At 43.0% G+C, this 27,651-nt stretch overlaps 1 protein-coding gene and 1 long non-coding RNA gene across 4 annotated transcripts in view; one reads left to right on the top strand and one right to left on the bottom strand.

The window, feature by feature from the left end:
• The window catches only part of SP4 (Sp4 transcription factor), a 26,952-nt gene extending 7,170 nt beyond the window's left edge, over positions 1-19,782 (bottom strand). The window contains exons 1-5 of one of the 3 annotated variants that reach the window (XM_020781264.3): positions 19,643-19,782; positions 18,940-19,028; positions 17,029-18,568; positions 1,505-1,736; positions 1,153-1,352 (exon numbers count right to left, since the gene is read on the bottom strand). In XM_020781264.3, the coding sequence (XP_020636923.1) occupies positions 1,153-1,352; positions 1,505-1,736; positions 17,029-18,568; positions 18,940-19,028; positions 19,643-19,649 (2,068 nt within the window). In that variant the 5' untranslated portion in view covers positions 19,650-19,782. Of the gene's footprint in view, positions 1-1,152; positions 1,353-1,504; positions 1,737-17,028; positions 18,569-18,939; positions 19,163-19,642 lie in introns of those variants that run through there. The other 2 variants (XM_020781257.3, XM_073003287.2) reach the window with 2 other exon arrangements.
• LOC140708144 (uncharacterized) lies at positions 19,491-27,651 on the top strand. The gene is made up of 2 exons (XR_012088302.2): positions 19,491-19,550; positions 27,364-27,651. It is a non-coding gene; the product is annotated as an uncharacterized LOC140708144 (long non-coding RNA).

The raw sequence follows: 27,651 nt of genomic DNA, 5'->3' as shown, positions 1-27,651 counted from the left end.
TGTGGTGGTGCTGTGGGTTAAACCGCAGAAGCCTCTGTGCTGCAAGGTCAGAAGACCAGCAGTCGTAAGATTGAATCCATGCAACGTCGCTTGTCCCAGCTCCTGCCAAACTAACGGTTCGAAAGCATGTAAATGCAAGTAGAGAAATAGGTACTACCACAGTAGGAAGGTAATGGTGTTCCGTGTCTAGTCACGCTGGCCACGTGACCACGGAAACTGTCTATGGACAAACACTGGCTCTATGGCTTGGAGACGGGGATGAGTACTGCACCCTAGAGTCGGACATGACTGGACTAAATGTCAAGGGGAACCTTTACCTAACCTTACTCTAGTGCAGTGATGGTGAACCTTCTTGAGCCTGAGTGCCCAAACTGCAACACAAAATCAACTTATTTCAAAGTGCCAATACTGCAATTAAAACCCGAATGCTGAGATTTTAGCTTAGAAAAAAAACTGCTCCTGCACTGCAAGGGTTAATTGCTTGTGTTTCTCCCCCTCCCCAATAGGCGGTATTAACAAATAAATACGTCCCGGTCCTCCAATCCCCCATTGGGCTAGACCGGTAATGGTCGCCATTGCACCCTTCCGCCGGACCACTGCACCAGCAGAGGGGACTGCTGAAATCTGGGATCGGAGAATGGGTAAGTATTTCTCTATGGCAACTTATGGCTCGTGTGCCCACAGAGGGCTCTTGTGTGCCAGCTGTGGCATGCGTGCCATAGATTCGCCATCACTGCTCTAGTGTTACTACAATAAACAACAGGATTTCAGCCATTGTCTGTAGTAACTGATGTAGCATGTTCCTGAGAGATGCAGGATTCTTTATTTCTCTGTGCTATAACCAATTCAAAATCCACCTAAGCAGTGTTACATATGACTTCCTCACAATAAGCATCTGCATTTATCAGCTAGCTTGCATAGTAGTTTGAATATGTGCTGCTGAACAGATGCAAGTAACCCTTTACTTACGAATGTTCCATTTAACTTAAGACATGCGTGAAGACAGGCTGAGAGAAGTGACAATTATCTAGAGGCTTGAGCACAAGGGAAAGGTCTCAGTAGTTTCCTTATTTCTGACATTCAGTGTGTATTTGCGCCAATTAATTATCTTATAAAATCAAATAAGTTTTATTTTAAAACCTTTCTACAGACCTGTGTGGGTTCGCCTATGTCTTTGCAATTCATCACTTCTTGTAAATCTTTTCCCACAGAAGATCCAGTTGCATACAAATGGCCTTTCCCCAGTATGCCAGCGAAGATGTGCCCGGAGATGAGATGTTTTCCCATAGACTTTTCCACAACCTTCAATATGGCAGATATGTTGTTTCTTCTTTCCAGGTTCATTACTGCTTCTATCAAGTACAAACCAATGATAAACTTAGCAATATTTAAGACACAAACTCAGTATTAAGAATAGTTACATTAAGCAACAAGGTATGCAAGAGCAAAAGGGTTATTTTCTATCCCCAAATGTCTTGTATTTTACAGCTATTATGACAATTACCTTCCTTCTCCTTCTCTGCAATTAGGGCATGAGCAAGCAACTCTCCTTAACCTTTTGCCAGGCTGAACATCTGGATCAGAAGCTTGCTGGGCTTGCTGCAAATGCACCTGAGTTATCTGATCAGGACTAACAGCACCAATTGCTGTGTTAGCAATACCTCCTACTGCTACAGTTACAGGTGCTATTGTGGCTTGTTGTACTTTCACGCCTCCTTCCTGTCCTTGTTGCTGACCTGTAAAATAAAGAAAAACCTTAACTACTATATGTTATCATAATAAAACCAAAATATAAGCCAGGAATCCTACTGTATATTTTGGCTGGCATAACATTGCTGCAAGTTAAGATGTCAGTGTAGGCATTTCTGACTGCTCACCAAGGCATGTGACTAGCAATGTCTGTGCTGATTTCTTAACCTGCATTAGTATGCCCCAGAAAGTTACACTGATGCTGTTATGCTGGCAGTCATAAATAACAGCACTTTGGCCATAATTTTATATTATTTACTACATTAAATAAGGGATTTCTTTCATATGTACAGTATATTTGGAAGAGCCGTTTCCTTCAACAACCTTATTAAGCCTAAAATCCTTTTACATTAAAAAGGAACTGAACCATCAAAAAATATACTGCACTAACTGCAATTAGTAACAGAGAAAAATGTGCATTTACAACATTGGTGAATGTCTTATCTGAGGTGGCTTATTCTCTTGGCTGCACTTGTTCCCACATTATATAGTAAAACCACTGTGGGAAGAACTTGCTGCCAAAAGTAACATGATTGGATAGGGAAAAACAAATAAAAATATGGACATAAAACTCATATTTTCTGGCATCTGTTCTTCAGCTGGCCTGTATGAATTTTAACAATGTGGCAAGTCACTTTAAATATTGCAAATAAGGCATGATACACATTTTTAGTAATACAATGATTTAATAATAATATGGGATTACTCATTTGCAAGGCCAGACATCAGAACTTTCTGGAAAATCCAAGATCTCTTGGAGTGCTCCAATCCTCTCCCTTCAGGAAAGGTATTTTATGCTTCTGAGCACACTCTGAAAGGAGGGACAAATGACTTCCACTCAGTTTTCCATATGCCACCATGACGATTTAGGTAACAAGTCAGCATCTCCTGCAATAGGGACAGGAAAGCAGGATGTGTGATTATACAGATGAACCAGCTTTGAAGAGGCCACTTTTGCAGGCAAGTGAATGGAAAATTTGCTGTTCTTCTCAGTGTCTCTTTTGTATCATATATTTGCCTTTAGTAATGAATAATAAGAAAATAAAGGGAATGCTTTTCTAAGTAGAACGTAAGATTCACGTCACAACAATTTCTGGAAGCATAAATATTTTTACAGAGCAAATCCCTTGACCAGTTTATGAAAGTCTAACCATTCAGTTGCATAGCTGATTACAGTGGGGTCTTGACTTGAGAACTTAATCCGTATTGGAAGGCGGTTCTCAAGTCAAAAAGTTTGCAGGTCAAATCTGCATTTCCCATAGGAATGCATTGAAAACCATTTGATCCGTATCTGCTCTTTTCCGTCCATAGAAACTAATGGGAAGCTGCTATTCCGCCTTCGACCACTGGAGAGGGATATTTTGTTTCTTTTTTTCTTAGGTCAAGAAAGGTTCAGGGAAGGCAGGGAAAATACAGTCCAGGCAGTACCAGGCAGTCTGAAGACTCCCAATCCAATCTCTAAACGCTGGGAGGAGTGAGGAAGCAGACAGGCACCCTTTTCACTGGCCAACAGTTAACTGAAAGTTCAAATTTTGCACTTTCCCTGCCTCCCACGTGGCTTTTTTTTTCAGTTCTTAACTCAAATCTAAGTATGTAAGTCAAGTCAATATTTTCCTATGAGAGTGGTTCTTAAGTCAAAATGTTCTTAACTCGAGCCGTTCTTAAGTCAAGACCCCACTGTATATTAATTAAAACCCCAATGGCAAGGCACAGTTATTCAAATGTATGGAGAGGTTTATTGTTTGGGGAATCCATCCAAGTAACTGGTGCTCGGGTTCCTCAGTGTCTGTATGCAGGCTAAACCTAAAGAGTTATTTAGAGTTAGCATACTCTTTCTCTGATAGCACTGTAGCTTTGTAGGTTATGTATTTCTGCCATTAACTAGTGATCTGACTAGATATTCTATCTTTCTTGTTACTATTTTAGCTCCCCTTTTTAGAGTATCTGATATTGCTATTTTAATTGTACTGCATTTTTACATTATTGTATCTTTGATCTTGTGAGTCATCCTGGATATTTAATATTCATTTGTGCAAGCTGGGTTCCAAATTTTCAAGTGCCTCCCTAGCTCCCTACATCCCATCCTAGTCCTTTCCCATCATTTGCTGACCCTCAAGAGAGATTTGTGTTGGGGTATGGAGATCAAGTGGAGAAACTGCTAAAGACTGGACAAAACTCTGTTGCATAAATATTATTTATTTATTTATTTATTTATTTATTTATTTATTTATTTATTGGACTTATATACCGCCCCATAGCGCTACAAGCACTCTCCGGGCGGTTTACAATTTTTTAATTATACAGGCTACACATTAGGCAAAATAGACTTTTGCCTGCACTAAAAATGAATAAGAACTTAAATAAATGGTTACAATTTCTTATTCAAATCTCCAAGGAAGTGAAACTACAATTCCAAGTTTCTCTAATTTGTGACATCAATTGTCTCTATGAAGAGAATGTCATCTCTGTGTCATTCAAATAACTTAAGACCAGAACATGCTTCTCTTTTTTCATTTGTCCATTTCTCAATTTGGTGAGTATGTTTTTTTTAAACATACTGTAAACCAGTTTCCTTACTTTCCCCCCCTGCAGTGAGATGAAGGAACTGTATGTGTCTACAGTATAGAGAAGTTCCAACAGCCTAATACTATAGATATTCTTATGGTTACTGGCAAGGATTTTGAAGGATAAAAGAATATTTAAAAGTTGCTTATAAAAGTACTGCACATCACTGGAAGAGATGAAATTACTTAGGACAACAGATCTTGGAGAGGAAAAATAAACCCTCCCCCTCTATTGGCCTTTGCATCTTCATATTTGTGATAAGAGTCATCACATTCTTTGTTCATAGGTTGATGTGTAACAAATTGCAAATTATCCTTCCCTTAGATGTGCAGTACCTCCATGTATGTTAGACATGTTCTTGATGATTCTTAGTTACATTAACCCTTATAGGCAAAGTTACCATCTACAGTACAAATTCATTTTAAAAGAAAACAGCAATTATCTGAGCTTCAAGAATTTTATAGGCCTATACCCAACAGTACAGTATCACTGTGCCATTGCAGGCTGCCCCAGCAGATATACATTTGTACAACTAGAATTATCACAGGGGATGCATGCCATTTCTGTTATATTGTATCCTTATAGTATCATTTTTTTCCATCTACATAACTGTTTAATCCAGCACAACTAACTAAGAAGAAACTTTCATTCTGCTGCTGTAACACTTAATTTTGGTCACAGTGGATTTTTTAGATCCTCTAACTTTTTCAAGCACATGAGTCTTTGGTGGTATTTAAATTCCATCACCATATGTTCTCATCAGTCAGAAAACAACGCACAGTGGACAGACATCTTTGCTCAAGTTATGGCTAATTTAATATACATGTTTCTTCAAATTTTCTTCCTTTTCCAATCAATAAGAAAGGCTAATGACAACTTCATTTCTCTATTGCGTATTTCTCCTGATATTCAGTTCTTGCTATCTGGTATTCTGACAGGATTTTTAATTTTTTTAAAAATCCATAAGAACAAGGTGGGAGAATATGAGCCTTCCACTGTATAACCTTCCAAACCGAACATAACCCAGATGCTTATCAACATTCTAGCTTTTGTAGACTCTAGTTGGCAACATAAACAGGACGTTTATCAGCACTACAGTTGAGTTGTTATAGTTTAGCAATTTAAAAGTCAATCCAGCAGAGAACGATTTTTCAGGATATTAAAACACAACATATCTAAAATGGAGAGCATTGTCTGAAACTATCCTGAATAGCAGCCCTCTCCCTTTAAAGAAATGCATGGCATAAATCTAATAATAAGGGCTTGCTTAACCTTTTACCATTAAAAGAGAGATTCAATTATTCTTTCTCTGAAAGAGTATGTCTCAGTTTTTGTCATTGTTACTACTGTTATTTGAAGAAGGGATGAGATGTCACTCTGCTTTGTTTTTAAAAAAATCAATTTTAGTAAGATTGAGAAGCATTTTCCCTTGAAGACAAGACAGGAGAGGTAAGGCATCAAAAATATATGAAACAGTCCTTGGTTTAAAATGGATCACCTAGAGATTACTTTACTTTCAAGTGAGTATTTATGATCCTTTAAGCCATGGCATGTTCAAAGAAATATGTCTTGAGCACAAAGCTTACTATGGGATTAAAGGAAAGATACATGGTTTGTTGGTAGAGATCAATTTAGGAAGCTGGAACAAGTTTTACAATTGCAAACTAGGCTGGAATCAGATGGCTTCAATTTGGACTGAATAGAAAACTGGCAGCTAAAACATTTATGGGATGATACAGACTTTCATATAACAGAACTTTTCTAGACAATAGTGTATCTAGTCCTTGGCTGGAATTAATTACCAGTTCAGTGGAACTGAGCAATAATGGTACCTGAAGCTGTGAATTGTTTATTTTTACAAAACAAGCCACATAACTGGACTGTAATTTCTGTGATGAGCAAGACACAGAGCTGACAAAGCTAATGAGGAAATTGGACATCAGCTTGAATATACAGTATTCTCTGTTCAAAAATCATGCATAACTTGCTTTTCATGATTAGGACTGTATCATTCAGCTACATCCCCCATTTCCCAGGAGAAGCCCCACTGAACTTGATGGTACTTCTGAGAAGATATGTACCGTATTGGATTGGATTGTAAGAGCAATTCCTCTCACCTCCACTCCCATCATATGAATAAACCAGTTACTTACCTGTAACCATAGTTCTTCGAGTGGTCCTCTGTGAATTCACACATATGGGTATTGTCTGCGCCTGCGCTGACTCTCTCGGAAGGTTCTAGAGCTAAAAGTAACAATTTTATGGTGTGATCCCCCACGAGGTATATGCTCCTCCCACCCATCATCTTCCCCAGTTCCAGAATTTTATAAAGGAAAGAATTAAATATGTGATTCACCCGTGATGGATTGAGGGGAGGATGGGTGGGTTGTGTGAATTCACAGAGGACCACTCGAAGGAAAGAGTCACTTTATCGGGGTGAAACTGGATAAAGGGAAGATCAGCTCGAAGAGCTGCAAGCTCGCTTGCCCTTTTAGCCAAGGTAATGGCTACTAGGAAAGCTGATTTGAGAGTGAGTAGCTTTAGGTTGATAGATGACATTGGTTCAAATGGAGGGCGCATCAGGGCATTAAAAACCACCTGCAATGACCATTGGGGGGTGATATGTTGCTGTGGGGGACAAATGTTGTTAATTTCCTTGAGGAATTTTTTGACAGTTGGATGTGAAAACAACTTGGAAGAGGGGGAGTCATCTGGTTGATGAGCCATAATGGCTGATAAGTAGACCTTCAGCGTGGAGAGAGAGAGAGAGACCGAAACTGAAGAGGTGAAGGAGGTAAGTAAGAAGGGTCTTCAAAGAAACAGGTATAGCAGGTAAGTTATTGTCTCAAGCATATTTGAGGAATGATTTCCACTTGTTTTCATAGAGGGGAGTAGTGGAAGGTTTACGGGCTCGAAGGAGAACCTGCATCACTTTGGGAGTATCCCCTAGGCTGCAAGGCTGAGGGAGGTGACATTGGGGTGATAGATGAACTCGTGGTTGAGCGAGAGGAGATCTGGATGGAGAGGAAGGTGGGATATGTCCGTTAACATTGAGACCAGGTAAGTGAAATATGGTTGGCGGGACCAATATGGGGCTATTAGAATCTCATTTGCTCTGTCTTGACAAAGACAGATAATTACCCTCTGGATGAGAGGTAAGGGAGGGAACAGGTAAAGGAGGCCGTGGGACCAGTCCATCATGAATGCATCTCCCAGAGAGGTGCTGTCCATCCCGGCTCCGGAGCAGAACCGGTCACATTTTTTGTTGGCATCGGACGAAAAAAGGTCTATAGAAGGCGTGCCCCACCGTAGGCATAGCCGCCAGAATACAACATCGCTCAGGGACCATTCGTGGGATCTTGTTGGTAGCCGGCTGAGGCGATCGGCTAGGAAGTTGTCATCGGTAGAGATGTGGACAGCAATAGGGAAGATATGGTTGGAACACCACCACTCCTATAGGTCAACAGCTAGATAGAGGAGAGATGGGGAGTGGGTGCCACCTTGCTTGTTGACATAGTGGACTGCAGTGGTGTTGTCTGTTGCCAGCTGCACCACCTTGTCCCTTGATGAGAGGGACAAAGGCGTGAAATGCTCTGATGATTGCTAACAGTTCCAGATGGTTTATGTGAAGTGGTAGCTCTTGTTTTGACCATAGTCCGTGGACAGTGTGCTAACAGCAGTGGGCACCTCAGCCCGTGGGGCTGGCGTCAGTTGTGACCTGTATCGTCGGTCGCAGGGGAGAGAAAGGTCTGCCGATGAGGAGGTTTTGCGGGCAAGTCCACCAGGCGAGCTGTGTGGTCAGTTCCAGTGTTACAGTTGGATGTCCACCTCGAGTCCTTAACATCATCAGGTCCTTTCATGAGGGAATGAAGGACAACATAGTTTTTGATGGCTCAATATCAGCTCCCTTTGACACCCAAAGCGGAATGAAACAGGGCTGTGTCCTCGCACCAACCCTGTTTGGGATCTTTTTTGCTGTCGTGCTGAAGCACACCTTTGGAACTGCAACAAAAGGTTTCTATCTCTGAACTAGATCAGATGGAAAGCTCTTTAATCTCTCTAGACTGAGAGCAAAGACCAAAGTCCAACTGAAATACATGCGGGACTTCCTCTTCGCCGATGATGCAACCATTGTTGCCCACTCTGCTGAAGACCTCCAACAACTCATGAAACGTTTTAGCAAGGCCTGCCAAGATTTTGGATTAACAATCAGCCTGAAGAAAACACAAGTCATGGGCTAGGGCGTGGACTCACCTCCCTCTATTACCATCTCCACACAAGACTTGGAGATTGTTCATGACTTTGTGTACCTTGGCTCAAGAATCTCTGACAATCTCTCCCTAGATGTCGAGCTGGATAAACGCATTGGGAAATCAGCTACCATGTTCTCAAGACTCACAAAGACAGTATAGCTGAATAAGAAGTTGACGGCATATACCAAGATCCAGGTCTACAGAGCCTGTGTCCTGAGCACACTCCTGTACTGCAGTGAGTCCTGGACCCTTTGTGCATGGTAGGAGAGGAAGCTGAACACGTTCCATATGCGTTGTCTCCGACGCATTTTTGGTATCACCTGGCAGGACAAAGTTCCAAACAGAGTAGTCCTAGATCGAGCTGGAATTTTCAGCATATATACATTACTGAAACAACGACATCTACATTGGGTTGGGCATGTTGTGATAATGGTTGGATTCCAAAAGGTCTCCTATATGGAGAATGAATGCAGGGAGGGAGACCACAGCTGCGACACAAGGATATCAGCAAGCGGGGTCTGAAGGCCTTAGGAATGGACCTGAACAGATGGGAAACCTTGACATCTGGTCGTTCAGCCTGGAGGCAGGCGGTGCACCATGGCCTCTCCAAATTTGAAGAGACCCTTGTCCAGCAGGCCGAGGCAGAGGCAGTCCCGGAAGCAGCAAAATCAGGGAGCTGGACAGGGTACAGATTGTATTTGTCTTCAGTGTGGAAGGGATTGTCACTCTTGAATTGGCCTTTTCAGCCACACTAGATGCTGTTCCAAGTCCTCGATACAGAGCATGTTACCATAGTCTCTCGAGACTGAAGGATGCCTAAGAAGTACTTTGGAGTGCCAGAAACTTAGTCCTCCAAACTTCAGAATTTTTAGTCAAAACTATGTTACCACCATAATGGCAGTCTGCCCGATTCTGAGTTACAAGCTCTTAGGAGTTATAGTTACAATAGAATTTCCTATTAATTTTTTTCTTAGTGCTCCAGACCTCTAGAAAAAAGGACTGTCTATAGTTGGAAGACAAAGGAAAACAACTGGAAGACCTATTAATACAGGAAGACAGAACACATATATACAGTGGTGCCTCACTTAACGATTTTAATTGGTGCAAAAAAAATCGCTATGGGAAAACATCGCTAAGCGAAACGTGTTTTCCCATAGAGAAGCATTGAAAACCAGATAATCCGTTCCATTGAGAACGGATTGCCGTCCTTAAGCGAAAATCGCCATAGGAAACATCGCTAAGTGAAACGCGGTTCCCCAATTGAAATGCATTGAAACCTATTCAATGCATTTCAATGGGGGAAAAATTACAACAAATTGAAAAAGTCAGAACAAAGTCAAATTAGTTTAACAGAGGGTTTATTAAGTGCACTTATGATTTCAAGCATTCTAAACCTTTTTTAAACATTTAAAAGACAGCCAACACGAGGCTGTCAAAACCATTGTTAAGCGAAACAGGGGGACCCAAACTGTCATCGCTATGCGAAGCAAGGTCCCAAACATCGCTATGCGAAAAGCGCCCATAGGAAACATCATTAAACGGAGCACAAGATCGCTCCGGGAAACTAATCGTTAAGCGATTACATCGTTAAACAAAGCAATCGCTAAGCGAGGCACACTGTACATACATTCAACATCCAACTCATAACCACAACTCCATGCCACACCACACACTGGATGTCGACAACAATCATGTAGCAGCACAGCAGCACGTCTCATTTCCAGAAGCCAGCAATATAATTTTCATGGAATTTCCTCCATAGATTCAAATTGTCTTGGCTAGGTGAGAACATTACAGAATATTTTTCTATGTGTGTTCAAAATATGCTTAAAGGCTAAGAAAGCCATTTACTTGAGTATATTTTTATTCTTAAGAATTGTGGTAGCTTAGACTTGTATTCAATGTTTTTAAATGTGCTGTTTTAGGCTATAAGCACTTGTATTTTTAGAATGTAATTGAAATATTCTCATTCTTCTTTTTTTGCTCTTAAATATATTTCTGGATTCAATACTGACTTAAGTATTTGCCTGTAACTTCAGTTTAATTATCATTTATTTTTAAGCATTCGTGCCCAGTTTCTCATAACTGTAAGAATGCTTTCAATGCATTTTAACGTTACTTTTCAAACTCTGAAGTATTTTTATGCTTTTGGAGCACAGAGGCAATGTAAATAAATAAAGCTTGTAGAATTAGACAGACTGATGTTGCCAGATGAATATTGATAATTTTGGAAACGATTGCCTGATTTCCTTCTGGAATTAACCCATTTTGGGGATAAACAAAGCCTATGTTTGCCAATGACATGTGGCAAATATAGGCTTCTAATTTTTCACCAGAGGTCTATAAAGTTCTGCAGGGCTCTTTGTCTGGGCATCAGAATCCCTTCTTTGATATGGGCTAAACCTATCCCTAGTGTAGGAAGGACAGCAAAATGCAAAGGAACGTCTCTAAACAATGTTTTTGAGGATCTGGCCTTAATAGCCAAGTGAGAAAGAAAGGAAATAAAGAGTCATTCTATGGTTGGCTGCACTGGAGACTTAAGAGTATTGTAGATGTGTGCACACAGTGCAAAGAAAAATATCCAGGAACATTTTTAATATGTAGAGAACATGATGTAGATGTTAATCCAAGTAGTTCCACATGCATAACCTTTGAGGAAAGACAATCAATGTGATGTGATCTAATACTGTTATAATAGTGTATGACAGAGCTATATACAAGCAGACTACAATGCCCGAATAGAACCAATGACAAAAGAAACCGTGGGAGTTAACTGCACATTATGTGCAGTTGTATGTTAGAAGTATGTAAGCAAGTTCTCTTTTAAAAAAGAAAATCAAGTAAAAGAAGGGAGACATTCAAGGGAAATGAAAAGGGTGCTTCACAGTACCACTTCTTCATAATGTTCAAAAATCCATCTTGCCATTACAGAAAAAGAATCATACTCCTCCTCCCTGCTCCATTGTGATCTACCATCAACCCAAATATGTTTTCCTCCTTCCTTAGGGCTCTCTTACATGCAAAATATCAATTTAGTTATCTTTAAAAGTGTTAAACGTAAGCCATTAGGTGTCAGCAGAACTGACATAAATCTTCTAAAATTACATGCATTCCACATACGTTTCCCAGCAGATATACTTAACCATTATTCACTATCATGGAAGAAAAGCTATAGATTGATGCTTCCTATGAATTTGTGCTGTGCCATCAGGTTGAAGCCAACTTACAATGATCCTAACAGAGTTGTCAAGGTATGTAAAATATTTAAGGAGTGGTTTTACCATCAACAACTGGCTGGATAGTTTGGTGAGTTAGGTATCTGGTTGTGGGGCCAGAGTCCAATTCCACATTATGCCTCCAGGGAGAAGAGCCAGCCTGTGTGGCCTTAGACAAGCTGCACAATCTCAGGATTCCCCAGAAGGGAATGCTAAACCACTTCTGAGTACTGTCTTCCTAGAAAACTCTGAAAATGGTCACCGTAAGTCAGATTGACTTGACGGCATATTATTGTTATATTATTAGTTTATATTATTATTATATTATTAAAAACTAGGCCTCCCCCTAGTTTTTCACCTGACCAGTTTGCAGCCTTTTTAAAATCTAAAGTGGAGGCCATTCGACGGGACCTCTCTCCTTTTTTGAACACAGTGAGTCGAGCAGAGATGTCCAGCGCTCCGTCTTGCCCGGTAACCCTTGACTCCTTTCAGCCTGTCACGCCTGATTCTGTGGCCAGAGTGCTTGACCGCTGTAGAGCCACCACCTCCTCCTTGGACCTTTGCCCAGCCTGGCTAATCAAAGCAGCCAGGCCGATAACAACAAAATGGGCCACTGCAATAATAAATGAGTCTTTCCTTGAGGGCAGGTTTCCCTCTGCCCTCAAGGAGACACTCATTAGGCCCCTAAGAAAGAAACCTAATTTGGCGGCGGACGAAATTGGCAATTATAGGCCCATCGCCAATGTTTCTTTCATGAACAAAGTGGTGGAGAGGGTGGTGGCCGACCAGCTTCAGGCCCACTTGGATGAAACAGATGCCCTGGATCCGTTTCAGTCGGGCTTCAGGCCGCGCCACGGCAAAGAGACGGCATTGGTCGCTCTGTATGATGACTTGTTGAGGGAGGCTGATAGGGGCAAAATGTCTCTGTTGGTCCTCCTTGACATCTCGGCGGCCTTCAATACCGTCAGTCACGGTATCCTCCTGGGGAGGTTATTTGAGTTAGGAATTGGTGGCTTGGCACTTGCCTGGCTCCGTTTCTTCTTGGGGGACCGGCCCCAGAGAGTGCAGCTTGGGGACAATGTTTCGGCCCTGTGGAGTCTCAATTGTGGGGTTTCACAGGGGTCGATTATCTCCCCAATGCTGTTTAACATCTATATGAGGCCGCTGGGTGGGGTCATCAGGGGGTGTGGAGCATCGTGTCATCAATATGCTGATGACACCCAGCTCTACATCCCCTTTTCACCAACTGCAGGTGATCCCGTCCTGCCCCTTCAGTGCTGCCTGGAGGCCGTACTGCAATGGATGCGGGAAAATGGGCTGAGGCTGAACCCGGACAAGACAGAAGTTCTGAGGGTGGGTGGCCCCGTGGTCAGCGGCATGGGTGACTCACATTTGGGAGGGGTGACCCTGGCCGCGAAGAGTGGGGTCCGCAGCCTGTGGGTACATTTGGACCTGACGCTCACCATGGAAACACAGGTGGTGTCGGTAGTCCGCACCGCCTTTTTCCACCTTTGGCGGATCGCCCAGCTGCGGCCCTATCTTGACACGGGGGCACTCACTACCTTGGTCCGCGCGCTCGTAATCTCAAGATTAGACCACTGTAACACGCTCTACGTGGGGCTGCCTTTGAGGCTGATGCGGAAACTTCAAGTGGTGCAGAATGCAGCGGCCAGACTCCTCAGTGGAGTGAGAAAATACCAGCATATTTTTCCCACGCTGGCCATGCTGCACTGGATGCCCATTCGTTTCCGCATCGACTTTAAAGTTTTAATGCTCACTTATAAGGCCCTACACGGTTTAGGACCTTGATATTTGGCGGAACGCCTGGTCCCACCAAGATCTACCCCGATCACCCGTGTAAGCCAGGAGGTGAGGCTGAGGAGCCTGACGCTGAGAGAGGCCCGAAAGGAAAAGACACGAAACCGGGCCTTCTCGGTGGTGGCTCCTCGCCTCTGGAATAATCTCCCTCCTGAGATCCGCGCAGTCCCCACTTTGGGCACTTTTAAAAGTCACTTAAAAATGGCTATATATTCAGGCCTTCCCTCCAGCTAACATCTGATCCTCTCTTGTTCTCTTTTTATTTATTTTCTGCTCTATTTTTGTATTGCGTATGCTATAATATGATTTATGTAACTTTTTGTATTATTTTATTGTTTATTCACTGGAAGCCGCCTAGAGTGGCTTTTTAGGCCAGATGGGCGGGGTATAAATCAAATAAATAAATAAATAAATAAATTAAATAAATAAAATAAATTGTCCCTTTGATATCAGTATCCTAAACATGACTAATATTCTACACTACATTCTATAGTAAAAATCTTGTTACATAGTTACAGTGCAACCTGCAGTGGCTTCTTGTAGGTAATTACCATGCTGCTTATCTTGTAGACCAGAGATCCCCAACCCCAAGTCCACGGCCCGGTGCCAGTCCATGGCCTGAGCCGGACCAGGCTGCCGAGACAGACCTCCCCCCCACCCCTGCACGCACTCACTCCTGCACAGCCCATTTGTGTCTGCGCGTCCGCTCCAGGACGCCTGTGCGAGTGCCATGTGCCATTTGCACATGCGCACAAGAGACCGCCCCCTGTGAGAGTGCCGCACTGCCGTTGGCAAATGCGCACGGGAGCCAGTATGTGGACTGAAAAAGGTTGGGGACCGCTGTTGTACACCATTCTAAAGGCTTTTTTTGCTAAATATAAATACTATAAATAAAATAAACAATATTTATACAGTAGCTTATGTCAACAAATATGCTTTACATAGAAGAAAGTTTGTTATGTTTTATTTAAGTTTAGTGAAATGAGAAGGCACCTATTTACAGTTAAAAAGAATTTGATAACTTTGTGTGTGTAAAACTTATGATTGCCACTACATCCAAGTTATTATCATCTGTTTATTGTTTGCATAATTACAGCAGAGAGAAGGCTCCAGAAAGGAGGAATAACTGAATGAAGACACATTTGCTATAACTTGCACATGTCATGTTCAGCGAAGTACCAGATAAATACAACTAACTACTGATTTAACTGAGGGGGCAAAGTGAGAGAGGTCATTTTTAAAGATTTTTTTTCCAACCCTAACTCTTGGGCCAAGCAAGATGTGACAAGGCAGAATGAAAGGCATTGAAACACAACCAATGACATTTAGTGCAGAAGTTGATGAAAAGTCCAATTGCAAGTTCACATACATTTCCCCCACAAAACTGCTGTCCTCATTTTCTTGTCTCTTGGAGTCCCAGCCATGTGAGGGGGGAACTGGGAAGGAGGCATTTTAGGCAGAACGCACAGAAGTTAGCAACCGCCCCTCACCCTTCTGCTTCAGGAATGTAGCATGGCAGAAAAGCAATTTTAAACCAAAATAAAGACAGAATTTTTTTAATAATGCTAATTAAATTAGAATATTAAAAGGTCACACTGAAAAGTCTGGATCACAATGTCCGTATCTCTCTCTCTTTTTCAGCTTTCTCCCACCAGAAGCCTAGTAGGTGAGCGGTGCCCTGTGCTGTGGGCAAAAATCAAAACAGGCCCTCAGTACCTCCAATATTGCCCATTGTCATATCTTTTGACAGGCTAAAGAACTGCAACATATACATCTCAGAAAGTTAACTGGTTAAATGTTGGGCCTGAGGTCAATAAAATATGTCATCTATATGAAAGATGCACAAGGAGGAAGCAATCACTCTGAAACAGTAAACCATGGCACAGCTTCAGCTAACATACTTCATCCTTGCTTCGGTTCTGTCTTATGATGTGAATTTGATAGTGAACTATGAATGCTTGATGCAGACAAAACAAATTATCTGTGCTATTAAATCACAAGTCTTTATTACCACATGTGAAGAGGAAGATGATGAGGAAACACTGCCTCAGAATATTCTTAAGAGAGAAACAGAAACATGACGTTCACTGCACCTCCCCCACACTGGAAGACTTGTTAGTTCCGCCTCAACCAGATGTATTCCTTCATCAAAGGAAAGAAACAATTTTTCTACCAACATCTCTTTGTTGTCTACATTCCAGGTGATAAGAAAAATGCCTATTCCCCCGAAGTATTGATTTTTGGTCAGAGGAAAAGGAAGCCAACAATTATTTAAAACTCTGTTGGGTGGGATCCACCTGCTCAACAGGAATGTTGTCATGGGCAATTACAGACTACTATTGGTTAAAGGATTTCTTTTGGCATTTTGCAGTATATGCAACTTTGGTCATGTATGAGCCATTCACCTTAAAACTGCTAAAAAAGAAGAAGCCTTTGATCAGTGATAATTTCTCACTAATTGTTATTCCCATTGCACTCGCAAAATTATGCAAGAGAATTTCAACCAATATCTTAAATGTCCCATTTTAAAATAAGTTCATTTGATTTTATTAATATTTTGTTAAATAGTGGAATTATTCTTAATTATGATAGTTCTTTTTAACGTAATAATGAAATAAAAATATACAGAATTAAAGTAAGTATATTTCCATGTACAAGCTATGCCATGTACAAGTCTAAACAATTCTGACAATACTTTTTCTTTCATGTGCATTAATATCTTTCAAGATATGTCATGTTTCTGTTCTGCAAGCTTTAGAAAAAGAGTTTGCAATTTTGCCACGGAGAATCAAATAAGCAGTTAGTTTGCATACTGAATTCCAGGCTCCTAGAATCAGAACCGCATTAGATGAAAACATATGCTGTGCATGTATTAATTCAAACAACAGTCTATTAGACCACTGCATGATTAATTTATAATCTAACTCAGGAATTATAATAAATACTAATGTAGTGGCTGAAGTTGCATGGTTATTTGTTAATTCATTCACAAATAACATCTACAATGTTAAGTGTTAGGAGTTACCAGTGATAAAGTCTGTCAAAAGGCATAATGGGGCCTTTTGACAGACATTATACTATCAGGTAACTTGCAGCAATTGTAGCAATGCAAACTGTGAAGTCTAATTTATTAAAGACATGGAACCACAGTCACAGGTGACATTCCATACACCTATTGGGACTTTCCAGGCATTGCCATTCACAGCATGGCTCTTCACACTACCCTACTGTCACTTCTGCTGGCAAGGACCCCTCTGGGCCCACATTCAGTGCATTCCAAGGCAGGAAGAGCCAGTGATTACTAAGGAGCATTAACATTTTGTGCATATAGTGTGGAAAATACTATTTTGTTGACATACCTAAAGGTACATATACCTATATACACATTAGTAAAAATAAATAAATAAAAGCCTTGATAGGCAACTTACCTGCAACACTTGTAATGGTGACTGGAACTCCTTGTACTTGAACACCAGCAGCCCCCAAATTGGCTACACTTACTGTCTGAAGATTAGGCACTGAAGCAATCTGAGCAGCATTTAGAGTTATCGGTGTACCTGCAACAGCTACTGGTGCAATCTGAGCTATGGTACCACCACTTGAAGACACAGGAGTAATGGTCAGTTGCTGGGGCAACCCTGCATTTTGAACTTGGAGATTTGAAAGGCTTTGAAGATTCTGGACCTGCACTGTCTGCCAGCTGATTTGCCCTGATGGGGTTAAAGTTGGTGCTCTTATGAGTACTTGGGTTGGACTCATTGCTTGTAGTTGAACATTTTGCAAAGACTGCTGCTGAATAGTCTGAATAGTTTGTCCTGACTGAAGCTGAAAAGACTGTGGGGAAATAGCCTGAATGATCTGCTGCTGTGGCTGTTGAATTTGAATCTGCTGTAAAATAGGTTGACCTACTATTTGCACCTGCTGCAGTGAATTTGACTGATCCTGCACATTTTGCAATCCATTAGACTGAAGCTGACTGGAGTTCTGAGCCTCTGTTTCTGATGCAGTTGTCTGAGGTTCTTCAGTACTAGACTCGGAACTGTTTGCTGTGCTTGCATACTGGCCTGTTTCTGCAGTGCTTACTAATGTTTCACTGCTTGTTAGTGAAGTGGTGGCAGTGGTTGTACATGTGGAAGAAGGAGAATCTGGCATGGTACTAACAGAAGATGTTGTGACAGGTGTTGACAAAAGCTGATTTCCATTGGAAACTCCACTATCAGCGGGTTGAGTAACCTGCCCAGAACTACTACCTGCAGCAACATTTATTACAGGTAACGCTAGAGTCACTCCTCCAATGTTTATAGGCAATGATGTTACAACTTGTGCCTGAGCACCAGCAATTGGCAGCTGCAATGGAATAGAAACACCAGGCCTAATTTGGACTGGCACTGTTTGATTTGCCAAGTTTTGAGCAATAATATTCCCCGAAGCTGTCCTATTTGTAGTTGTAAGGATAGCCTGATTATTTCCTGCAGGGATGAGCTGAATCTGACCCTGTAAATCTTGCAGAGCTGTGGTATTAGCAGGATTTATCTGAATTTGTTGACCTTCCGTCGTCTGAATCTGTGGAATTACTTGATACTGAACACTACCACCTGGATTCTGTACTTGTATAACTTGAAACTGTCCTGGAGTTACTCCAGAAGAATTGCTTGGTTTCGTTTTTGAAGGAGATGCATTTCCGTTGTTGCTGTTGGAGGGACTTGCTGCACTTGAAGCAACAGAAGAAGATGCTTGTTGGACATTGTTCTCTTTTGAAGCAGGAGCAGCAGCAGCTGCGACAAGCTGCCAGGCATTACCAGCAAGCTGAGTTGTTACCAATTCTAATTGTTGTGGTTGATTCTGAAGCTGCACCAAACCTTGACTTGGATCTATTATAATCTGTTGTCCGGTCGCTTGATTCTCACCAGGAGTTCCTATTTTGCTGCAAGTTGCTGCCAGCAGAGCCAGGGGAGAAGGTTGAGAATCCTAATAAAAATGCAGTGCATATTAGGAGATTAGGATTGGTAAACCATAGTATGAATATTAGAATTGCAAGGAAGCAGACAGCTCAACACATGATATGAATAACCTACTATCTATGAAGCTATTAGCTATCCAATGAATAAGGCATAAAGCCATTTACTGCAGCCAAGCCTTTCATTTTCCACTGCACTTTCCACAGGCCTCCATAGCAAAGTTTGCTGAACACATGAAACCCCAACCCCTCCCCAAATATGTTCTGACAGTTAAGATTTGTGGTCACCCACTGACAAAGCGGTATAGAGACGTCTCTTAAAATGAAAGTAATTCGGCCAGTTTCTGTAATTGGCAACTTCCATATCTCCTACAAATTTTACCTGAGAAGCTCCACTTTTGCTTTTCTTGTTGTTCTCAGCTTCAGGAGATTTCTCTCCTTCTGAGGGCATAGCTTCCTCTTTCATTTGATCTGCAAAAATAAACCCCATTAAGCACGGTCACTTGTATTTACTAGCTCAAAAAGGAATCTATCAGGACATTATCCTCGTTCGGGTCGAAAGCCACTGTCCAGTCCCCGTCATTAGTGTGTGTTTGGGGGGAGGAGGAGGTAAGGAGTCCTAAGAAACGTGGTCTGAAACCCGGCCTACGGGGGCCGGCGAGTAAACACCCAGAAAGGGGTGGGTTTGATTGGTTTTTCTGGTCTCGGACTGGAAAAGGAGGGGGAGATCCACCCACAACCCTCCTCCTCCTCCTGCCCCTAAAGCGTCCACAGCTACTGAGTGGCCCAGGATGCTTTAGGGGCAGGAGGAGGGAGGCGCGAGGGAGGGGAAAATGGGAGGAAACAGAAACGAAGGAGGGATGGAAGTGCACGGGAGGGAGGGCTGGAAAAGAAAAGGGGGAATGGAAGAGGGAGGAAAGGAGGAGGGACGGAGGGAGGGGTAAGCAGGCGAAGGGAAAAGGGGGACCCACAAGGAATGGAGGCTCCCAGGTGGTAAGGGGCGGGAAGCCGCGAAGGCGCGCTCCGGGGGCTCCCGGAGGGCGGCGGGGGCGGGAGGGACACGAAAGGAGGAGGGGGTTACGTACCGCTCATCCCGCATTAACGCCCGCTGAGGCGCGGCTCGGAGGAGGAGGGGAGGGACAGAGGGCGGGGTGCTGGGGGTAAGCGGCAGGGAGAAGGCCGGTCGCTGCCGGAGCTGGGAGGAGCAGGTCGGCCTATTTTTCCACGAATGGCCGCCGCTGGGCTGTGGCGTAGCTGCCTGTCTCTCCGCCCGCTGCCGCCTCCTCCTCCTCCTCCTCCTCGTCCTGCCTCAGCCCTGGCGCCTGATTGACAACTAGGAGCCGGACGAAGGGAAGGGTGGCGTAGGAGGAGGGAGAAAGAGAGAGAACCCGGGGTGGGTGGGGTGGGGGGGAGGAAGGAGGGGCGGGGCCCGGCGAGGCCCAGGCTGACACCCACTGAGGAGAGGAGGGCCGAAGCCAGCAGCGGCAGCTGCTATGGAGGAGGAAAGGAAAGGGCGAGGAGGGGGCGGGGCGAGGGCGGAGCCAAGGCCTGTCACGGCCGGCCCTACGCTGGCGCAAAATCAGGAGGGGGGCAGGGGGGCGAAGGCGGGCGTGGCCAAAGAGGCGCGTGAGGGAAGGACCAGAACTAACCGCCGCTTTTTGGGGGTTGGTCGCCGCTTTGCTGTCTTTCTCTCCCCCCCCCCCCCGGCCTCTGACAGCAAAAGGAAAAGAGGCGGAATCGAAGGGCGGGGCGAAGCAGGGGAATTTTAGCCTTCTCGCCCACCTTCTGTAACTACGAGCATAGCACGAAAGGCGTGAGTCCGCTGATTGACAAGCGCCAGGGAAGCAGGCAGCCAATGAAATGGGAGGGTCGAAGAGGCGCCAACCAACTTGCGGCCCTGTAACTGACAGCGCGGGAAGGATGCTTTGGTGCGCTGGCCGCTTCAGACGCGCTGCCGCCGCCTCCATAGGTAGGAAGGTCTTGGTATCTAGTCGGCCGGATCAAGCTGTTCTTTGCTAAGTCTGCTTGGACCCTCCCCCCTTCACCGCTGAGAGGTTCAAAGGCGGGACAGCTGCTCCCGCCAACAAGATACGCATCTCCGAATTCACAGCAGTTTCTTAAATCTGGAGCGCGATTGGCTCGGATGGAGTGCGGTGCATGCCGGGAGTTGCAGTGCTGAACGGAGCTGCGCGTGCGCAAGGCGACTCGGGGGGGGGGGAAACCAGTTTTGCTTTGGTAAACCGCAAGAACAGGATGCCGCTTTTCCAAACCATGTACAGTATTATCATCATCACTACTACTTAACCCATGTTATAACCTGATTAGTTTTTCATTGGAGTCGATTTTACATTTTCCTGAGCTAAAGTGTAGTCCAACACATCTCGACACCACACCTCTCAGGATGTCTGAAGGGCTGATCAGGTGGAGAAGGGTCAACAATAATAATAGTACTACAACTAGTAGTAATAATAATCATAAAACTACAGAGATGGAAAGGACGCTATGGACCAGCCTCTCAGGGAGGTATGATGGGCAACCAAACTCAATTTCAGCTTCACAGTCAGATACTTAAGCCAGTGAGCTATCCAACATTTGGCACTTGAAAGTCAGATGCGGGTAATTTGGGCACTGTCTTAGCCTCAGAATAAATCTACTTGCCCCAAACGTGTAAGGAAATAGTCACGATCCTGAAACCCTTTGGTCATACCCTAAGGCTAGTTTCAATTAGCCACAAGGGAGAAGTCTTGAGAGAGCACATGAAGTGCACTATTTGCAAGCCATTTGTCAGCTGGGTGGTTTGTTTCAGTGCTTGCGGCAGTCTGGAACTGAATGGACACCATCATGACAGAGAGAATACTCAAAAACAATTGTGTGAATAGATTTTACATGTTGACAGTGAGAAGGCCTTAAATTGTTACCTGCTGAAGCCCCCACTCCAAGCATTGGGAAATCCATCGGATTCCTCTGGTCTTTTTCACAGATCAACAAAATGACCTATTATCTGTAAATCTCCCAGGAGATCAGAGGAAGATTATGTCCAGCTGCTGCTACACTCTGACATTACCCCTTATATTACGAGACAAGTGGCCAAATTCTGTGCGGCAGCAATGGTTATTCGTAATCAAATGTTTTTAGTAGGTGATTTTAGATGAATATGTTTTTAATATAACTCTGAGGTTTTACTTATATTAAGGATACATGATGTTATTAACTGGAAAGAATGGATTGTTTTATTATATTTTAATGGAATTTTATTACCCTGTCTGACTTTACCAAACTATAACTATATGTATCTATTTTATATTGATTTGGTTTTACTGGTCTTTGACCGTAATAAAGTATTCATTTATTCATTCAGATCAACAAAATGGCCCTCAAAACCTGCAAAGTGAGACGAGTGCCCTTAGTTCAAACCTGAAAATAAAATCCTCTTCCCCCAATTTTCAGACCATTTATCATCTTGGAAGAAATGAAACTGAAAATAAGTTGTGAAGATGACAACTTCAAACAGCTCCATTGGCATCATGAAGTCCTAAGCCAATCCACTAGAGGTGGCCTTAGATGAATACTGAAATTCCCCCAGGACCGTTCTGAGTTCTTTTAATTATCAATATAGTCACAGTTTTTCCACTGATAAGCTAGAGCTTTCCACAGGAAACAAAAGAAGGCATCACTTCATATGGCTTGATTAGGGAAGGCCTGGCCACCAGGATCAATAGCCCTTCGATCTTTTAGCCGTACACCAGAAGAAGACAGTCCAAGCCAACACCAAGAGGTTCTGTGGACAGAAATGAGGCTCCTGTGCAATACAGCACCCTGAACATAGCCTTCCCAGTGTTCTGATATAACAATGAGTACCCAGAAAAGTAAATTTAAGTTATTTTCATTTCAGTGAGTCTTCCCCCATGCCTCTAAGACATAGTGAGTTGGTTAATCCTGGGGCAACAGGATTAACAAACTGTAGGGCACAAGAGAACAGCATTTGGTATATGAAGATTGGGGAAAGAACCAGAGACGGTATGAACATCTGTATCCCCAACTCCCACAGTGACCCCTTCTCTCTCCATTCCATATCTTCCTCTACCAACAATCACATCAACAGAAGTACCATCACTGAAGCACATCTTGAGATCACATTTGTTGACTCTTCGTGACCCCATGGACCAGAGCGCACCAGGCCCTTCGGTCTTCCACTGCCTCACGGAGTTAGGTCAGATTCATATTGGTAGCTTCAATGACACTGTCCAACCATCTCATTCTCTGTCGTCCCCTTCTCCTCTTGCCGTCACACTTTCCCAATATCAGGGTCTTTTCCAGAGAGTCTTCTCATGAGATGGCCAAAGTATTGGAGCCTCAGCTTAAGGATCTGTCCTTCCAGTGAGCAATCAGGGTTGATTTCCTTCAAAATGAATAGGTTTGTTCTCTTTGCAGTCCAGGGGACTCTCAAGAGTCTCCTCCAGCACCACAATTCAAAAGCATCAATTCTTCGGTGGTCAGCCTTCTTTATGGTCCAGCTCTCACTTCATTGCATCACTACTGGAAAAACCATAGCTTTGACTATGCGGACCTTTGTTGGCAATGTGATGTCTCTGCTTTTTAAGATGCTGTCTAGGTTTGTCATCACTTTCCTCCCAAGAAGCAGGTGTTTTTTAATTTTATGGCTGCTGTCACCATCTACATTGATCATGAAGCCCAAGAGAGTAAAATCTGTCACTACCTCCATATCTTCCCCTTCTATTTTCCAGTAGGTGATGGGACCAGTGGCCATTATCTTAGGTTTTTTTGATGTTGGTGATATCACATAGACTTATTTTTAAAAAGGTATTACAGTGGTGCTTCCACTTACGAACATCCCTACTTACGACTATTTCGAGTTACAATCAGCTCCGGCCGCATAATTTTGCTTCTACAGTACATGCGACCGGAGTTTCCACTTACGAACAGAAAAAGGCAGGGGGAAAAGGTGGGAAATTTAAATTGCTAACTGTAGGTGGCGACAAGGCTGCTTCATTGTAGCTCTTTTGCCCCAGCAGTTAAAGAGTGTGCATCAGAGGAGGAGGCTTGGAAGTGCCTCCTTCTGCTTCTGAGAGTGTGTATGTGTGTTTGCAGGGAGGCTTTGGGCTGCCTTGTAAGGTAAGGTGCTGTTTTTTGCTTTTTAAAAAACTTCTGGGTGTTTTTGCATCGTGGTTTTGAGCTGGGGGGTTATGTTTCTGTCCTGTGATGGGTCTTGGGGATTTAATTTTTGGCTTTTTTTCCCATTTCCGATGCGTCTTGGGTTTTTTTGTTGCTTTTTGGAGTTTTTCTCCATTTCCGATGGGTCTTGGTTTTTTTTTGTTTCCTCCCTCATTTCTGATGGGTCTTGGTGGGTTTGGTTGCTTTTTGGGGGGGTTCCCCATTTCCGATGGGTCTTGGGCAGTTTGTTGGATTTTTAGCTTTCCCCCAATTTCTGATGGGTCTTGGGGGCTTTGGTTGCTTTTAGAGGTTTTTCCCTCCCCATTTCCAGTGGGTCCTGCATGCTTCCCTTGCTTTTTCCTTTGTTTTCTTTGCATTTCGGACCTGGCCCCTTTGTTCTCTGTGCATTTCCAATCTGCTCCATTTGTTTTCTGTGTATTTCCAATTGTCTTGCACACTTGGTTGGTTTTCTTCCCCTCCCCTTTGGCTGGAAGGGATTAATCACATTTCCAATGAGTCTTGCACTTTTTTGTGATTGTTTTTCTTCAGCTGGAACAGATTAATTGCATTTCAATGCATTCCTATGGGAAATGGTGCTTCAACTTACGACCATTTTGAGTTATGTCCATCTTCTGGAACGGATTATGGTCATAAGTGGAGGCACCACTGTACATAACCGACAAAGTTCATTTAGCTAATTGTGAAGGTCAGGAGGCAGCAAGTGAGCCATCTCCTCCAGATGAAAAGGACATTAAAGAGAAGGGAGAAAAAAGGGGTGAATTGGGAATGGAAAGTAAACTGGAAGGGGTTAAGATGGAGGTCTGCCTGTCGGCAAAGGGGAAGAATAAAGGGGAGGAGCAATGGATTGATATGTGGGAGGAGGATATAAAGGAGGCCACCAGAGCACGGGATTTTCAAGTGAAGGTAGACGTTAGAAATAGTGCAAAGGAAGAACTTAAGTCACAAGAGATAAAGAATCTACTGGAGGACTTCTCCAATCTCAAGGTCGGAGGGCTACTCCGTGTAGCGTTCTCCATTTATTAGATCTATGGTTCATGTGTATTATGTAATGGAATGGTTCATGCATATTAATGTTGCTTAGAGGCGGAGCCGAGAGAGATGCTATAAGAGGCGGAGCCTGAGTCAAACAGAGGGAGTCAGTTAGAGAGAAATGTAAGAGTCAGGCAGGAGAGAAAAGTCAGACAGAGTAATAGTGTGTGTAGTTTGGGGAAATTCTGAGGAATGATTGACTACCGAAGATATTCATGAATCAATCTATGTAATCACTAAACCAAAGTTTTATTTAAAAGAACTTGAAGTGTGGACCTGAATCTTTCTGAAGTAAATGGTGCTTTAGAGATCACCTGGTGGCAGCAAGTGTAAAAGAAGAGAGTTGTTTTGCCTTTGTGTGCTCTGAGGCTTGACTGTCAAGCAAGGGGCACGAGGGTGGACGTCACACTCTGTGACCCTGTGCCTGACCGAGGTGGGATCACCATCCAAGAAATGTCGGAATGGACAGTGGTGGTATTCCCGTGGGGGCACGGTCCCTGGAAGAGGGTGGTACGCCCCGACTCGACATTCAACAAGCCACTGGCCAAGGGAGATTGGGCCATCATCCCTGCTGTGGGACCATATGTGCAGTGAGAAGCGCCCCCCCTGTGGAAACCTACAGACAGGGAACAGTTTGGGCCGGCTCCCCAGTTTTGAAGAAGGACTATGTAGTTGATTTGTTAGGACACGTTGAAAGGACGTTACAAGATTGGGACTCTTTTGTGCCTACAGAAGTTATAGTAGATACACCCATGTTAGAATCAAATAAACACCGTTCTGTTTTGGAAAAACCGACTCCTTTAATTCCTGCTTACGCTGGCAAACCGCCTATGACTGCATACAAACTTTTTGACAGTAATAAATAACACACAATAAATATGTCATGCCAAATTCTAACCACTCATAACTATCAATCCACTACAAATACTGTAATCTGACATCTTCCAGGCCAAAATGAAAGTACTGTACATTTAAACTTTAAAACATGAAAGGTAAGAACATAAAGACTTAACTTTTTATGGGTAGAATGTTCTATAAGTTGCTGCCTCAGTTTCATAGCATATTCTGTGCTCTGCAAGTTGCTGACTCATTTTGTCAATGTAGTATAACTACAGTATGTTGCTAATAAGGACCTTTGAAATGGTTAGCCATCCACAAGAGGTTTTTCCCATTCTTGAATTGTTTTTAGTTTGGTAATAGTGTATGGTATCCAACAGAGAAAATCAGGTTTACAAAATGGACATTTATACCAATTTAGACTTTAACGTGGTGAGGGGTTTGAAACCAAAATCAGGCTGCTGCTTTGGTCCATTCCCAGCAGCATCTGACAAAGATCATAAAAGATGCAGATAGGCATAAATCAGGAGCAGGCTGGTTTGTGATGGTATGTACTGTATGTCATGTGAGCATATAAAAAGGAGCAGACCATCCTTTCTCCAACCCGGACCAAACCGTGGGACAAATGCCCATCTGATAGCACCCTAAGATGCATCTATTTTCTTCTAAAATTAGCAGCCACATCAGCAGAAGAGAATTGATAGTTCAAGTAGTGATGATGTAGAAAAAAATCTGGAATTCAGCAGCAGTAATGAAAGATGTCACTGGGAAATGATCTTTTATACAGAGTGGCAGTGGTTGTTTAACAAAATGTTATTAGCACTGTGCAGAGTGCCTCATAAGACAATACTCCTGACAAGAGGCTACTGTGGTGGACAGCCCACATGTCACTCCTGTCAGTCATTTTAGAGCTCTAGTACAGGAGCCTATGACAGGACAGGAGGGGCAGAGTCAAGGGAACTGGGAGTGCCAGAAAGGCAGTTAGAGTGTGACAGAGAGGGAGTTAGGAAAAAGATGGTGAAGCGTTTAGACAGTTAGAGAGAAGACTGAAGTGTTAAGATATTAGACAGTTGGTGTGTTAGAGAATACTAAAGAGTTAAAAGGAAGACTGGCAGAATATATTGAGATCTTGAGTAAAACAAATGAATACAAGCAATCGTACAAGTGGTTGTTGTGGGTTTTTCAGGCTCTTTGGCCATGTGCTGAAGGTTGCTCTTCCTAACGTTTCGCTGGTCTCTGTGGCCGGCATCTTCAGAGGACAGCAGAGTGTTGTCCTCTGAAGATGCCGGCCACAGAGACCGGCGAAATGTTAGGAAGAGCAACCTTCAGAACATGGCCAAAGAGCCCAAAAAAACCACAACAACTATTAGATCCCGGCCGTGAAAGCCTTCGCGAATAAATCGTACAAGTAATCAAATCCATGTTTAATGAATGAATGGTAATAGAACATCCATGATTTTCCTTCTGTGATTCATTTATTTATTCTTAAATAAACCTTGTTTTATTTGGAGCAAGAGTGTGATATTCATAATTGATATAGGGAGGATAATATCCTCTGGTGGCAGCGAATAAAAGGGTAAAGAACAAGTCGGGCCCGAAGTTGAACCTGGGCGAGGGGCAAAACACACAGGGGTCACTGGGGGTGCGCAACAGCTACAGTTAGGACAGAATATGGAGAAACAATATTTTTAAATATGCAAAGAAGACAAAAGTGTATGCTATCACTGTGTCTCCCATTTATATGCAGGATGTAGGACACAAAAAGATTCAGATGAAGAAGGAGTGAAACTGGAGAAAAAGAAATAACAGAAAACATAAATAATTGAAGATATACAGATGGCTCTACATATTGGCAAAAATAGCAATCATCTGGATTTACTTCTTGATGAAGGTTAAGGAAGAAAGAGCCAAAGGAGGATTACAGCTGAACATTAAGAAGACAAAAAATATGATTACAGAAGAATTATGTAATTTTAGTCTGGACAGAAAAAAAACATAATTATAAAGGACTTTCTAAACTTATTCCAGTTAATGG

Source organism: Pogona vitticeps, chromosome 6 (assembly GCF_051106095.1).
Source record: "Pogona vitticeps strain Pit_001003342236 chromosome 6, PviZW2.1, whole genome shotgun sequence".
In the NCBI taxonomy this organism is placed as follows: Eukaryota; Metazoa; Chordata; class Lepidosauria; order Squamata; family Agamidae; genus Pogona; species Pogona vitticeps.
This window is presented reverse-complemented; position numbering and strand designations above follow the sequence as displayed.